At 51.4% G+C, this 15,943-nt stretch overlaps 1 protein-coding gene across 5 annotated transcripts in view; it reads right to left on the bottom strand.

Moving 5' to 3' along the window:
* PLEKHG5 (pleckstrin homology and RhoGEF domain containing G5) overlaps positions 1-15,943 on the bottom strand; it is a 98,648-nt gene that overhangs the window by 70,190 nt on the left and 12,515 nt on the right. Inside the window, exons 1-2 of one of the 5 annotated variants that reach the window (XM_061600764.1) lie at positions 9,506-9,760; positions 8,493-8,564 (exon numbers count right to left, since the gene is read on the bottom strand). The exons of 2 other annotated variants lie outside the window; for them this stretch is intronic. In XM_061600764.1, the coding sequence (XP_061456748.1) occupies positions 8,493-8,564; positions 9,506-9,592 (159 nt within the window). In that variant the 5' untranslated portion in view covers positions 9,593-9,760. Of the gene's footprint in view, positions 1-2,058; positions 2,270-8,492; positions 8,565-9,505; positions 9,761-15,943 lie in introns of those variants that run through there. 2 more of the 5 variants (XM_061600767.1, XM_061600768.1) reach the window with 2 other exon arrangements.

The following is a 15,943-nucleotide window of genomic DNA, read 5'->3' as shown; positions in this document are numbered from 1 at the left end:
GATTCCACAAGCCCAGTCAGCTGCCTGTCAGGTTGAGGCAGGCCTAAAACTAGCTCCTCAGCGAGTCATCCCCGGCCGCACACCCTTGCTAATTTAGAGGAAACATTTCGTCTGATGACTAAAGGGAGATCTCAGTAGCCAGGTGTGGGGTTGTAAACAACTGTATCAGGCTGAGGTCTCAGTGTTTGGACACCCAGCAAGAAACGCTCAATGCTCTTGGCACGCCCATTCACAGCCAGTAACTCTTACGACAGGTAGATCACCGGGGGGGGGAGGATGGGGGCTTGGGCAAATGCAGCTTATCTTATGGGAACAAAAAGAGCTGCATCTGTTGAAATTTGCTCTGCTGCAAGAGTGTTGGGAGTTCCCTCTTCTACAGTCACCTCTGCTAGAGACTACAATGGGGTTTCCATAAAAGTTCAACAGGGTGTTACCCCACTATAACATTGCCCCCTGTTGGTTACAAATAGTATAGCACCCACACCTGGATGCCCCTAAGCATGTCCAGAGTAGAGAAGTGAATGCCCAGGAAAAAATGTTTTTAATTTTCCTGGTTTTTTCCAGGGCCTTCATATCTCTGGGTCCAGAGTGCTTTCCTCCCGCTGACTTGCTTATCCGGGTGTGCTGTAGAATTTGGCACCCTGCCCAGAGTGACAGGGGGTTCACCTCTCCATCAGAGTTGGATCCAGGTTTGGGAAAGACACCCCCTGTGAGTCCCCCCTCCCTCAGTGAGTTTTCCTCCTCACTGCAGTTGATCCAGGGGGCTCTTGTCAGTGGGCCATCAGCAGATGTCCAACTATGCCAGCCCTTGATGCCAGCCCTGCTCTAATGCTGGACTGGGCAGAGGGGAGATAGCAGGCAGTCACTCAACTGGAGGCATGGGAGGAAAGTCAGGACACCCTGCAAAATGAGGCCAGCCAGCTCCCACAGGACAGCATACATGCATTTGCATTCCCCAGACACACAACCTCATGGCATTACCATTGCAGCCACAACCTCCACGGGAGTGGCATTAGGACAGAACAGCTCAGCTGGGATTTCTATCTGAGCTTCAGGGTATCTCCTTCTGCCATTCACTTACAATGGGTGACCCCCAAGTTCAGGACAGAAAAGCTGCTCTCTCTACCCCGCTTTCTCTATGCCAGGCAGAATTTGATCAGCCTCTATCACATCCTCCCTCAACCCCTTTTTACCTAAGCTGTGACTGGCCAAATGGCTAAAATTAATGAAATTCAGCCATTTTTCTTGCCAATGCACAAGGCTGCATAACTCTGTGGGTCTTGCTCCAGAGGCTGCAGCTAGTGCAGAACATTATTATAGGACACCTTGACTTCAGGACTTGCACTGGCTGCCCATCTGCTACCAGGCCAAATTCAAGGGTTTGGTTCTAATCTATAAAGCGCTATGCAGCTCAGGGCCACGTTACTTGAGAGCTCACCTTAGCCCTTACTTGTAAATTCCTTTGAGACATACGCAAAATGTGATTCAAAATAATGCATACCTGTGTGTGCAGGTGTTAAATGGGGGTGGGAGGGGTGGCAGCACTTGGCATGTCATCTTCACACAAACACAAACATGCACAGACCACTGGGCCCACAACCCTTCATAGAAAGATTGTGGAGACGGCTGGCACCAGTTTGGGAGGAGAACTGGGCAAGACCGCCACGCATGCGCAAACGTTCCAGACACTGGGGGAGTAATTCCAACAGCCCAGAGTAGACCTGAGCCTCTCCTCCTCACTGCCTGCCCTCTGCCCCAAGACCACCTCTCGGGCACAGCAAGGGCTGACGAGCTAGCGTGGCCCGAGACCAGCAGGCACCCGATTCCACAGCGGACACAGACCATCTCCGAGCAGCCAAGGAAGCACTACTCACCCAAAAGAAAAGATCAGGAGCACTCTTTTGAAACACACGCCTTCCCCTTGGAGAGATGTGCTACAACCAGCGACACAATATGGGTACAATCGAAATGACTCTACTGCACACACACACAGAGAAGGGCACTTTCTGGCTCAGATCTGCCTCCCTATCTTAAGGGCAAAAAAGCCAACTACCTTACCTTATCCCATTACAGAACCGCCTCTCGCCGGAGGGGGCTTCTCTCACTCCTCCGTGCCCCTCCCCAGGGCCAGGCTTTCCACAGTCAGAAGAGGGATCCTCTGTACAAATGCCACAGGTCGGCAACTGGCCCCCTCACTGTAACAAAGGCCAACCGCTCAGGAATGGGTGCTGGTGGCTCCTTGCATTGCGTTTTAGGCTGAGCACTCCTCCCTTCATGATCCAACTGAATGTTTGTGTTTTGTGTGTCTAAAGTTCAGGAGGCGTGGCTCAGACAGAGCACCCAGCCAGAAAGCGTTTGCACCTGGATAGGGCAAGGCCCAACATGCCTCTCTTCCGTGGGATGACCTCTCGAAGGACAGCCTCTGGGCTCTGTTCACCCAGCACGGCACTCTCCTGTCTGCTTCGACAACAACAATCAGGGCTGAGGAGACGCTTTCCCGTCTGCCTGCCTGCTTGCAGTCACCAAACAAGACTTGGAGCAATTCAAATGAGAAACACCAATTGTAGCAGGAACAGCATCGAAAGTGCCCCCCCCAGATTCAGACCACATATTACAAATCCTCAAACATGCCCCTATCACTTGCCACTATGACCTCCTTAAGTCTCCAAGCTGAGCAACAGAGTGTAGTGGTGTAGTGGTTAGAGCATTGGCATTCAACTGGGGTTCAAAGCTCCACTCAGCCATGAAGTTCACTGGGTGACCTTGGGCCAGTTACCATCTCTCAGCCTAACCTACCTCACAGGGTTGTTGTGGGGATACAATGTGGAGGCGTAGAAGCGTGTACGCTACCTTGGGCTCCTTGGAGGAAAGGTGGGATGTAAATGGAATGAATGAATGAGGATAAATAATTCAGCTCTAGATCAGTTGTTCTTAAACTGTGCCACAAGGATGTCAGTGCAATCCAGTAAATTAATTCCCTGAAGCCTCTTGTGATCCTAAATTGCCTGCCCACAAAAGAGGCAGCCCACTGTGTCTCTCCATGAGTCACTGCTCTGGCCTCACCTCTTTCCAAGCAAATTCTATTAGGAAGCAGGTTATTCTGCCACATCTGCTGGGGTTGGATCATTCACTCCCTATGAAGACATCGCAGAATTCTCTGCCCTCAGAAGAACAGTGACCCACACAGAGACTTAGGGGCGGGCTTCTTTGAGGACAAGACACATCTGCTCTTCTGCATTCTCAAAGTAACCCTTTTTAGGATGTACAAGTGATGTGTCCCTTCAGCCATAGTTCAGAAAAGTTGTGTCCTGGTGCTCAAAGGTTAGGGAAACGCTGGCCTAACTTCTAGACCCATGTCCAAAGCACAAATCCCTTTCCTTAAAAAGAAACGGAAGGATGGGTGAATGTTTATTTATTTACTTATTACAGTCATATCCCACTTTTCCTCCAAGGAGTTCAGTGGCATGCAAACATGGTCCACCCCCTCCCGATTTTACTCTCACAACAACCCTGCGAGGGGGTGACCTGCCTCAATAACATTGCTACAGTTATTGTGAAATATTTTTTCTTCTAAAGTTATAACTGCAACTGCCTTTTGGGCATCCCACTTGAAATATATCCATGAGCAGGGCTATAAACCTGTTGAGAATCTTCCCCTCCCCACAACAGACACCCACAAACCTCTTGGACGTCTCCACTCTGAAATGACAAGCCTGAGCAAATTTGCAAAGTCAACAATATGCAGTATCTGCACTGGGTTTTCCTTCACTGCCCACAGTCCCCACATCATCTTCCCGCAACTCACAACGCGTGTGTTTTTATTGCTGGGAGACCCCCATGTCCCCAGACCCCACCAGCACCCTTGCTTAACCTGGGAAAATGCCACTTGTTCCACAGGGCCAGGCGAAAAAGGCATTTTGCTACCTGAAGCAGAGGCAACATGCCAACCATATGCAAGGACCAGCACTTTTCGAAACATGCACACATACAACCCCTTGCTGCACCAGTCAGAGACTAGTTTCTGCCTAGAGCTGCCCCGTGGCCTCCGTAGGCAGACCTGGTGCCCCCCAGCTATATTGGACGAAAAGCCTCATCAGCCAAACCTCCCCTTGCTGCAAAAAAATGAAGCATAGGTTGTATTCAACTAAATCTTACTCAGAATGAAATTAATGGGCCTAAGTGAGTCACGTTCTTTAACTTTGCTGGTTTTACTCTGAACAGGACTACAGCTGCACACAACCCTAAGTGCCGAGGGGATTTACTAGGGATGTCCCCCAGTTAAAGCAAGCATTGTTGATTAAACAGAGGAATTTTACACTGATTAATTGATTCAACCTGCATAATTTGCATATATAAAACAACAATTCTGAGGGCTGTCTTTGTGGAGAGCTGTTGGCTCTCCAGCTGTTGCTGAACGACAGTCGCCCATCAGCCCCAGCAAGCACAGCCAACGGCCAAGGATGATGAGCACTGTCGTTGAGCAACATTTGGAAGCCGAAAGGCTTCCCACACCTGAATGCCCACAGCTGGATGGCACCACATTGATAAAGGCTGTATTAAAATAATAGAGATGGTTTCTAAAATCTGGCACCCAAGTAATCAAAGCTATCCTTTTAATCAAAGCACCTTATTGTCAGATTAGCGACACTCATTCAAGCAACACACACACACTTAATCTGGATTTACCCTTTCCACGGAAGATCTGATAAGCAATCAAAAAGCCCCCAAACCTTTGCTAAGGACCCTCTGAGGTGTCAAAATGAGCCATTTGTAATATTAAGTGCCTTCCATTTCGAAGCATCCCACATCAAAGGCTTTCAACCCACTTAAACCAATTCAATATTGCAGCACTAAATAATGACATTTCACAGACACGCGGACACACACACACACACACACACAGAGCAATCACTCAGGTAGTAAGCAAGCAACATTTTGAAGAGAGAAGCAGAACAGGTGAGGGTGGCCAGCACTGAGGGGCCAGAGAGCCAAGTGGCTGCAGCCATTTTAGGCCCAGCCCTCCACTGGATGCCAGCCAGCCACAATGAAAGGGAGGATAAGGGTGGATGCGGAAGTTCAAGATGACTTTTTGCTCTGCAGCAGAGGCCACACTTCATGGCATCCAAGAGCCAGACCAGCAGGCAACACTGTTGGTTGGCTCAGCCTCCAAGCCAGTGGCTCAGTGCAGGTGGCAACGGTTGCATCACTGCCATTCCACGTGGCCCAGACAGGCAGAGCCCAAGGGCATTGCAATGATGCCTGTCCAAATCAGGACGGTGGCCAAGCACAGCCGGGAGCAGAACTGCCCTCCCAGCACGAGGAGCTGGAAAAGTACACAGCCAGTCCCTCCTTGGTGTTGCTGTTATGTGCCTTCAAGTCGATTACAACTTATGGCGACCCTATGAATCAGTGACCTCCAAGAGCATCTGTCATGAACCACCCTGTTCCTCCTAGTCTTACAAAAATCTCCTCACAAGGGAATGCATCAAAGCCGCCCTGGGTTCCTGGGAATCCAAAGCTTTCTGCTTTCTGGTTAGGATGGAACAGGTTCAGAGGAGGGCAACAAGGATGATCAGGGGAGTGGAAACAAAGCCCTACGAAGAGAGACTGACAAAACTGGGCAGGTTTAGCCTTGAGAAAAGAACACTGGGGAGAGATGTGATAGCACTCTTCAAGTTTTTAAAAGGTTGTCACACAGAGGAGGGCCGGGATCTCTTCTCGATCGTCCCAGAGTGCAGGACACGGAATAATGGGCTCAAGTTGCAGGAAGCCAGATTTCGACTGGACATCAGGAAAAACTTCCTGTTAGAGCAGTACAGCAATGGAACCAATGACCTAGGGAGGTGGTGGGCTCTCCAACCCTGGAGGCATCCAAGAGGCATCTGATTCTACTTGACAGAGGAGGACAATCTTCAGTTTGAAGGTGCCCTCTATTGGAAGGGCTGTCGGAAGACAATCTTGTATTTCAGGAGCGGGAAACCTTTGGCCCTCCAGATGCTGCTTAACGACAACTCCCATCAGCCCTGGCCATACTTGCTGGGGCAGATAGGAGTTGTAGTTCAGCAACATCTGGAGAGCCAGCGGCTGCCCACACCTGCTGTGTGCAGACATCCTCTAGTCCAGCCTTCCCCAACCTGGTGCCCTCCAGATGTTTTGGACTACATGGCCCGGCTGGCTGGGGCAGATGGGAGTTGCACGCCAGCAACACCTGAAGGGCACCAGGCATGGCAAAGGCGGCTCTTTTGGAAGGTCTGTCCGGTGCAAGTCCAGTAGAAAAATCAAGAACCCTAAGAAGGGATGCGGGGAGACTTGAAGATGCCCACACACACAAAGTGAGTGCCTGGACAGCAGACTGAGAAAGGGTCTCACAGGTGAGCTGCTCCCCCACAATGGTGACTTGGCCCTCCTGTTTTTGTTAATGGGACTATTCCTAACTTTGTACCTATACAGGTAAAGGAGCAGGTGCAAATGTTATGCAAACCTGGGTCCACTTCTGCCCTCTGTTCATTCCTCGGTCCCAGACGGCCCTCTGGATCTTCATTGGGAAGACCAATGGAACAACACAGTCCAAATCAGCCTTCCTCAACATGGTGCCCTCCTGTGTTTTGGGCAGCACAGCTGTGCCGGCTGGGGCTGACGGGAGTTGTAGTTCAAAACGTCTGGGAGCACCAAGTTCGCAGAGGCTGGTCTAAAGTAGCTGGAAGCAGCTCTCTGACTTCAGATTCTCAGGGAATCATTCTTCCAAGCTTTGCTTCCCGAGAGCCCTTAAACTCGAGATACTGGTACCTGACCCACACGCACACATTGAGATCTGTGGAGGGCCATTTCACACGTGGCATGAACCCTGGGCTGCCACAGGGAGACACTGCTCATCTTGGCTCACTCCCAAGCACCTAAAGCACGTTATATTGTTAGGTGTATCCTTGCCCTGAAGTTTTCAAGCAATAGGGCAGGCCCCTACAACGGGACATGCGAGGCTCCCAAAGGAGGCCTTTGAAGGCCAGCAGAAACTCTCTGCAAGAACCTGGCAAGAAGAGGAGCAGCAGAAGGCTCTGCTGCAGTCCGTACTCTGCAGGACACAGCCGTGGGCTGCCTGCCCAGGTGGGGGTTGGGGGTCGCTCCTTCCCCTCCTCTCCACCAGACCCCTCCAGCAGGCATTAACCTCACATCCCGCATCAGTGCCAACCCTCGCCGGCAGAGCTGTGGAGTTGGAGTCGTGGAGGCGGAAGCAATTTGGGGTGGAGTCGGAGTCAGTAGAAATGTAATTTTTTAAAATATAAATTCAAAATATCAAAGAAGCTTCCCATGAAGTCAGCTGTATTTGAGCATTTCACCATAACTCAAGATGGAAAACATTTTGTGTGTCGCATATTCAGGCAGCAATAAAAATGCTCTTACGAGAGCTCCCAATTTAAAAAGACATTTACAGCGCTTTCCAGGGCTATGGAGTCGGAAACAATTTTGAGTAGAATCGGAGTTGGACAGTAGAAAAATAGAGGAGTTGGAGTCGAAGGTTTGGCGTACCGACTTCACAGCCCTGCTTGCCGGCATGGCTGGACGCAGCACTTGGTTGACCACTCTAGAGAACGGGGGTGTCAGGAGAAGGGGGCGAGTGCTCCTGTTAAAAAGCCACCATTCACTCCAGGCTCACGTTCATCTGTACACACCTAGAGTGGGTGTGTTAGGATTCCATGTGCCCTAGCACATGGCATGTGTTTGGGGATGGCGTCATTTCAAAAGTCAGGGAGCGAGTCCAAAACACTGGAGAAACAGTGGCTTAAGCAAGCGAGCCACTTCACGCGCTGAATGAGTCATCTTACTCACAACGAGCAGCCTGGGGCACAGAGTCACAGCTGGCGACACTGTCATAGTTATGACACGGCGCAGGAGGGGAATCCACCACAACAAAACACTCTTCAGATGAGGCTGGCCACATGTCCTACTTTACAGAGGACAGTTGTCTGTTTAAAGGTGTCCTCTATTTGAGGACTGCCCAGGCCAAGTCTGCTTTAAAGATAAGGAACCCTAAAAAGGGAGATAAGGGGGGGGCTTGAAGTGGTCCGTCCAGAGTGTGGCCACACCTGGCCAAGAGACTGACCTGGCCCCCAAGTCACCTGGTGTGTGTCTGCTCTGCTCTGGTGAAATGGATGGCACTTGCTGTTGAAACTATAGTTGTTATTTCTAAATTTGTGCCAATGCATATAAACTACCTTATGCAAAATATATGCAACTTGGTGTCCTCTTTCGTATTTATGGGAGGGAGGGTGCAACCCCCCTTTTTGGCAATGCATAACTTGCCACTCTGTTTAAAACACATTTCTGTTTTTTTACAGCTGAAATTTGAACAAGAGCAGGTCTTTGAACTTTGCCCCCAAGTGAAATTTACTCACCCCATCTGTGAGTGCCTGAATGGGGCCAGACCCCCTCTTGGCATCTCTGCTTTCTAAATAGCAATAATAATATGCACAGCATTTGTGGTGCACCAAACATACCCGGCAACCTTTCGTGTTTCCTGCCTGAGAAATTCCAGAGGGAGCTGAGACGCAAGAACTTCCGTGGGATTTCTGCAATCACAGAATCACAGAGTGGTAGAGCTGGAAGGGGCCTATACAGCCATCCAGTCCAACCCCCTGCTCGGTGCAGGAACCCCCTTTCGCAGGATCTTTTGCTCTGAGCCAGCTCCACTGCCCTCCGACTGGCTCACGGGGTGACCCCAAAGCAGACTGCAAAGACCTCCACAGGCCCCAGGAGATGCAGTCCCCCCCCCACGGCCTCTGGCCTTCTGGAGGTGACCCACACGGGAAACCCCACCATGGCCCAACAGCAGCACGACCCTCCTCTGCACCCTGCCAAGCCAGCCAAAGGGGGGGGGGAGTGGGCCTGATCCAAGGTTTGGACTCAGCCCAGACGGTTGCTGCGTCTCTGGAAACCGACGGTTAGGAAGCAGCCTGATACCGAGCCAGAGCACTGGGGTCCATCTAGCTCAGTACTGTCTACACTGACTGGCAGCGGCTCTCCGGGGTTCCAGGCAGCGCTCGGGGATGGACCTTGCACGGGTCCTTCTGCAAAGGTGGCCTGAAATCCTCGCCCAAAGAGCCCAGCTCTCCAGAAACTCGCCCCGCAAAGGCCGACGGCCCACCTGGCCCGCAGGGGCTCCCTTAAGCTCGCCAAGCCGGAGCAGAGGGCACAGCTGCGGCTCTCGGGGGGCGGATCTCCCCAGGCTACCGCAGACGAGGTCAGTCCCAAGGGCCCCCTGCCCGATTAGCCAAGCCCCGAGAGAGAGAGCCGGCCTCGCGCTGCAGCCGAACCCGAGACGAGGGGGGCAGCGCAGCCGCAGCCGCTCCGCCGGCTCCCAGCGCCCCGTCGTGCTCCTGAAAGCAGAGGCGCCGGCGGCAGGAGGAACCCGGGAAGGCGAAGAGGCCGGGGAAGGAGCCGCCTGCCGCCCACTCGCGCCGCCCGGGCCCCTCCGTCCCGTGCCCCCCCTCCTGGTTCCGGAGCGACTCACCGCTCGGAGGGAGCCTCGGCGGGGCAGCCCCTCGCGGGCCCCTCGGCCGTCACCCCAGCCTCGCGGGTCCCCCAGCCGCTGCCTCATGCTCGGCCGCCGCCGCCGCCGCGTCAGAAGTCCCCGCGCACCGGCACGGCGCCGCCTCTATCCTCGCCGCAAGCGCAGACCTGCCGGCGGCAGAGACAAAGCCCCGCTCCAGCCCGACGCCAGGAGGCGGCGGCTCGACCCCCGCGGCCCGCCCACGGAGAGGCCGGGCGAAGGAGCGCACCAGTCGCAGCCGCCGCGCGGGGAGGAGCACCGGCGCTCCTGCTCCACGCCGCCGCTGGCAGCGGGCTCGCGGGGCTGGCGGCTGGGAGCTCTCATGCACAGGCCCGCCTGCAGCCCGGGCAAGCTCTGCTCCTGCCGCCGGCGCCGTCTCCCCGCACGCTGACCCGGGGCTTGCAGCGGTTTCCTTCTGCGTCAGAGGGACGAGGAGTCCAGCGCCGTCCGAAAGGGCCAGGGGTCCTATGGGACCGACCTCCTAGGCAGGGGTGTAGTCGGACGGGGGGGGGGGGCGTCTTACACCCCCTACTTTTTGGGGAGCAGGTTCCTCTCCAGTTTGCTGTGAGGCAACCATTATAGGGGGAAGCCGCTGAGAAGAGGCTACTAACATCTAAGTACCCTAAAACAACATTAAAAATAAACACACACATACGGAGGTAGTAGAATAATTCCTTTTATCCGTAAGATAGCAATGGTGGTCTCTCCGCTGGTAAGGGTGGTGGGGAGAGAGGCAGAGACCACTACTCAGATCTTTGCAGGTCAAACCAAGTGCAACCCCCCCCACTCAGCCAGCCAGCATAATCTCTCTCACTTAACCACCTCCCGGACCCTGCCCTGCCACCAACTAAGGGACACCCACCCAAGCAAACATTTCCCCCTGAGATGCAAAAAAGTTAAAATACTGCAAATGCAGCACAGTAGCCAGAGAGGGTGGTAGAAGCCACTTTGTGTGCCAAGTGCAAACACAGTATTCACACACACACACACACATGTTGTCATCTTTCACCTCCACAGTTGTTTATCTCCATTCTGCTGCTGCTGCCTCATTCACCTTCTTTATCCATGTTCTTGCCCTCTGGCTACTTTTTCCCTCCACTCCATTCTTCACCACCACCATCCATTTTTTAAAACAATTGTTTTCTCCACTCCACCCCGTCTCACTCTCCACCTCCTCCCTTGTCGCTTCCTACCCACCCACAGAGCTCGAGCGAAGAGCGAGGCTGCACAGAAGCCTAGTTTGAGGCACATGATTTTCATCCACAAATCAGAGGAGCAGAAGACTTCCTCTGCTTCCCCCCCCCCAAGTAATGCCCCAAAGTAATGCTGGAAACGTTACAATTACTCCGCCAAAGTAATAAAAATTACTCCTAGTTCTATTACAATCAAAATGAAAAGGAATTACCCACTCATTTCTCAAAAAAGTAATGAAATACAAGTAATTCATTACAACGAACTACTTCCAAGCTCTGTGTATAATCAATACATTTTGATTGTCAAAGCAGCTCCCTTCACCCAAACTACTGCCCCGGGGGGGCCTCCACAACAAAACCACACACCCAGGGCTTCATTTGTCCTGATCCAAGGCTCAGTCGCGGCAGTTGTGTCCAATGCCAGGTTCTAACTCAGTCACTCCGTCAAATTTATTTGTTTAAATCCATTGGCCATCACAAAAACAGAAATTACAAACAGTATTGAGATTAGCATTTTAGACTAAGTGGCCCTCAGCATGTGGGATACCCGCCCACCCCCAATGTTGTACAATGAAATTTTGTCTGACCTGTTGGGCTGTTCAAGCAAACCCAGAGAACTTCTAGGAAGGGTGTTTGTCCCCAAACTGCCCTTTTTCTTCCTACCGTTCAAGAAGGAAACACAAGAATATTAAGAAGTTGTCATGGATTTTTCTAGAAACAGGGCTGGCCCCACCATTAAGCAGAGTGAGGCAACCACCACCTCAGGCAGCAGATGCTGTGTGGCAGCACCTGAAGACTCCTGGCTGTTCCTCCTGAATCCACCTGCCCTCCCCTGCTCCCTGGTTGAAAGATGGAGCTGTGTGTGGGCCAGGCCACCTGTCCTCTCCACCCCCAAAATCCTTTACGGAGGATGTTGCCTTATGACAAGTGTTAAACTGTCAACAGCCAGGACAGGAGGTGAAATAGGGGGTGGGGGCTCAACGGGGTGGCCTTCTTCTCAAGCAGCAACATATCTTGGTCCACCCTTGCCTGGGAATGATGCATCGCCTTCTTCCAGAGGAAAAATAAAAAGGTACAGTCCAACCCAAACAGAGCCAAACTCTGAGGCTTCCACAACCTTTGTGGGCCTCCCTTGCACTCTTTATGATTATATATGAGTTGCTTTTTTTAAGAAAGGTGAACTCAGAGCGACTTACAAACATGCAAAATAAATGTAAAAGCAAGAACAAAACAACCTGAAATAAATAATATATATACCAGAACAGATCCAACTCAACCTCACCCCGCTAAAAAACAAGCAGAAGTTCCAAATGCCCAGGAGAACAAGAATGTTACTGCTTGGCACCTCAAAACAGTGACTGTGCCAGGCATGCCTCCCTGAGAGGGAACACACAGCGATGGGTGTCAGATGACGAACGCAGGACCACGCTGGTGCATGTGAGCGAGGCGGACCTTGACGGACAGGGCTCTTGAGCCACATAAGACTTTATAGGTCAGAGCCATAACTTTGAATTGAGCCAGAAACTAATTGGTAGCCAAAAGAGTCATGCCAGGATTGGTGTGATGAGTTCAGACCATCTCGCCCCAGTCAGCAACCTGGCCACTGAATTCTGCACCAGCTGCAGTTTCCAAACCATCTTCAAAAGCACCCCCATGTGTAATGCGTTGCAGTAGTCTAACCTAGAGGTTGTCAGAGAGTAGACCACAGAAGTTAGGCTGTCCCTGTCCAAACAGGCAGAGCTGAGCTACCCGTCAGTGCTGATGGAAGGTGTGGGGGATGGGTATTTGTAAGGCAAGGGCGCATCCTAGACAAGTGTTCTTCAGCTATGGGTCCCCAGATGTTGTTGGACTTACAACTCCCATCATCCTCGGGCAGTTTAGCCAGTGGTCAGGGATGATGAGAGTTGTGGTCCCACAAGGTTGCAGAAGTGTTCTAGGCAATGCAGAGCACCCAAATTTGAAGCAAAAACTACTTGAATACTCATAAGTGACATGCCCATAGAGAAAATGATTTTCTGGGAGGGCGGGGGAGAAGATCCTCAAGTAAATTTAGGGAGGGGCCATAGCTCAGTGGTACAGCACCTTTGCGTTCAGAAGTCCCAGGTTCAATTTACAGCATCTCCTGGTAGGGCTGGGAAGACAACCTTGAAGAGTGCCCACCCCCCAGGGGAGACAGGACTGAGCTAGACAGGCGAAGGGCTGACACGGTCTCAGGCAGCCTCCTCTGCTCCTAAATCCTACACTGACATCCTTATGGCACCAGGTTAAGACTTCTCCCAGGCATTTGATGGGCGATAATTCTGCTGCACTGAGACACTCTGGGGGTGTGGTTTGTAACAGTTGTGCATTTTTAAAACTTGGCTGTAAGTCACCTAGAGACTGCCTTGCCTTAGGTGACTAAGAAATTGCATCAGTCAATCATTCCAGCTGTGGCTATAGCGTTTCCTGGACTGAGATAGTTCAGCATCAGTGATCCATGTTCTGGTCACCTCACATTTGGATTATTGCAATCCAACGTGGCGCTCCCCTTGACAACAGTTCAAAAGCTGCAGCTAATGCAGAATGCTCCTGCCCATGGGCATATGTAACACTGACCCTTAAAGCCTTGTGCTGGCTGACTGTGTGCTACCAGGTCTGATGCAAGCTGCTGGCCCTGGCCTATAAATTCAGGGCCCAAATATGACCCTTAAGATCAGCAGGGGGGAGGACGCTCTGCTTGTGGTTATCTCGAGGATTCACAGTGCGGGCACACCGAGCAGGACCTTCTCTATTTGGAGAATAGCTTTTCCTCCTTGCTTTACATGTTCAGATGTCAACTGAAAATGTTTTTGCTCACTCAGGTGTTTACAAACTGAGGTTATGTTGTTTTAATACCCAACAGCTATTGTTGGGGTGATCATGAAATGTAATTAATCAAACAAACAAAATGCTTTTGCGGTAACCGAAGAACAGAGCTGCCGCGTGGATGTTGCCTCCACCATTGCGTACAAGTCTGATGCACATCTGCAAGATGATGAACAGAGCGAGAAGCTGAGGCCCACAGTTTTTAGATGGTTTGCACCAATCACTTGTCCAAATGAATTACTTCAATTGTAAGATCCTTGGGGCAGGGATTTGGCTCTTTTTGCTCATATGGATTTGCAAAGTGCCAGATGCATGAGTGGTGCTATCTAAATAATAAAAACAAGTTAACAATAACAGCAACACATTTTCTTGCTGGGGTGAAACATTTAAATCACAAACAAATGATAATTTGGAGGACACTTTCAGCCTTAAGAGCCGTTTTGAAAAGGCTCCAGAACGCCTCCAACTTCCCTCCCCCCCACCTCACCATCTATCAAACACACATGTCTGCATGGTTATCTATTTCCTTGAACACAGACTTCTTTTCATCTCACATGTATTTCCTTTTTTGCCGCTTTGCGCCCCCTCACATACTTGGCCACTTACAAATGGAGCAAACATGCAGCAGCCTTCACAGACAGCATCATGTGAAATGACATAAAAGCACAGAGCCTATCAGCCAACATAGAGAATGGCTTGACTGTTGTAGGAGCAGAGAGTGCAAGAGAAATCATGAAAGGGTACGACACGCAAGGCATCTGGGACCCCCGGAAGGAAGGGGTGGTGGCGCCAAAGGACTAGCAACGAAACACTAAAGCCATTTCCCAAACTGAGGGACCCAAGAAAGAAATTAATTCAATAAGGTAAAGCTCTAGTAAGCCTATCTGCAGAGGAGGCTGCCCACTACATCTCTGCATGAGTCATTGCTTAGACCCTGCCTCCTTCCAGTCTCTGATGGGGATGGGTAACTCTGCCACATCTTGGCATCAAGTGTGACTGGTGCATACTTGGAGGAAGCGGATTATCTGGATCCATTTCAGTCGGGCTTCAGGCCTGGACATGGGACTGCAACAGCCTTGGTCGCCTTGGTAGATGATATGAGGAGGGCGTGGGATAGGGGCAAATGCACCTTCCTTGTCCTCCTTGATCTCTCAGCGGCTTTCGATACCGTTGACCACGTTATCCTCCTGGACCGCCTGAAGAGGTTAGGCATGGGGGGCACTGTATTGCAGTGGTTCCATTCCTTCCTCTCTGGTAGGTACCAAAGAGTGGCATTGGAGGATGAGGTCTCGGATCCTTGGCCTATCACTTGTGGGGTGCCACAGGGTTCCATCCTCTCCCCGATGCTGTTCAACATCTATATAAAGCCGCTGGGGGCAATCATCAGGAGATTTGGGCTGCAATGTCATCAGTATGCGGATGACACGCAGCTCTATCTCTCATTTAAATCTTCACCGAGGTTGGCTGTAGAAACCCTGTCCAAGTGCCTGGAGTCGGTGAGTGGCTGGATGGGAAGGAATAAGCTGAAGCTGAACCCTGACAAAACCGAGGTACTGTTTGCGGGAGACAAGGGAAGGCTGGGGGATGTGGACCTGGTGCTCAATGGGGTACGATTGCCCCTGAAAGACCAGGTCCGCAGCCTGGGGGTCATTCTTGACTCCCAGCTGACCATGGAGGCTCAAGTCTCGGCTGTGAGCCAGGCGGCGCTGTATCAACTCCATCTGATACGGAGGCTGCGCCCCTACCTTCCCAATCATCTGCTCCCACCGGTGGTACATGCCCTGGACACCTCTCGCCTAGACTACAGTAATGCGCTCTACGTGGGGTTACCCTTGAAAACGGTCCGGAAGCTGCAACTGGTACAGAATGCGGTGGCTCGTCTGATTAAAGGCAGCCGCCGGCAAGATCACATCACTCCAGTGCTGAAGGAGTTGCACTGGCTACCGGTTGTTTACCGGGCCCAATTCAAGGTGTTGGTTTTGACCTTTAAAACCCTACAGGGTTTTAGCCCAGTCTATCTGAAGGAGCGCCTCCAGCATCGTCAGGGATGCCGCTCAACAAGATCAGCCTCAGAAGACCTTCTCTCGATCCCACCGGTTAAAACAGCTAGACTGGTGAGGACTAGAGAGAGGGCTTTTTCAATAGTGGTCCCCACCCTGTGGTACTCTCTCCCAAATGATCTCCGCCATGCCCCTTCTATGATGAGCTTCCGCCGGGCCTTGAAGACCTGGCTCTTCAGGCAGGCTTTTGGGGTGGGTTAGGTTTTTACTGTTATGGTTTTAAATTTTAACATTTTAATGTATTGTTTTTTATCTTTTTTTTTTTTTTCAATAATTTTTATTCAAATTTTCATAAAACATAC

The sequence above is a fragment of the Rhineura floridana genome, chromosome 18, assembly GCF_030035675.1.
Source record: "Rhineura floridana isolate rRhiFlo1 chromosome 18, rRhiFlo1.hap2, whole genome shotgun sequence".
NCBI classification, from domain to species: domain Eukaryota; kingdom Metazoa; phylum Chordata; class Lepidosauria; order Squamata; family Rhineuridae; genus Rhineura; species Rhineura floridana.
The sequence above is the reverse complement of the archived record's forward strand: the minus strand, read 5'-3'. Positions and strand labels throughout refer to the sequence as shown.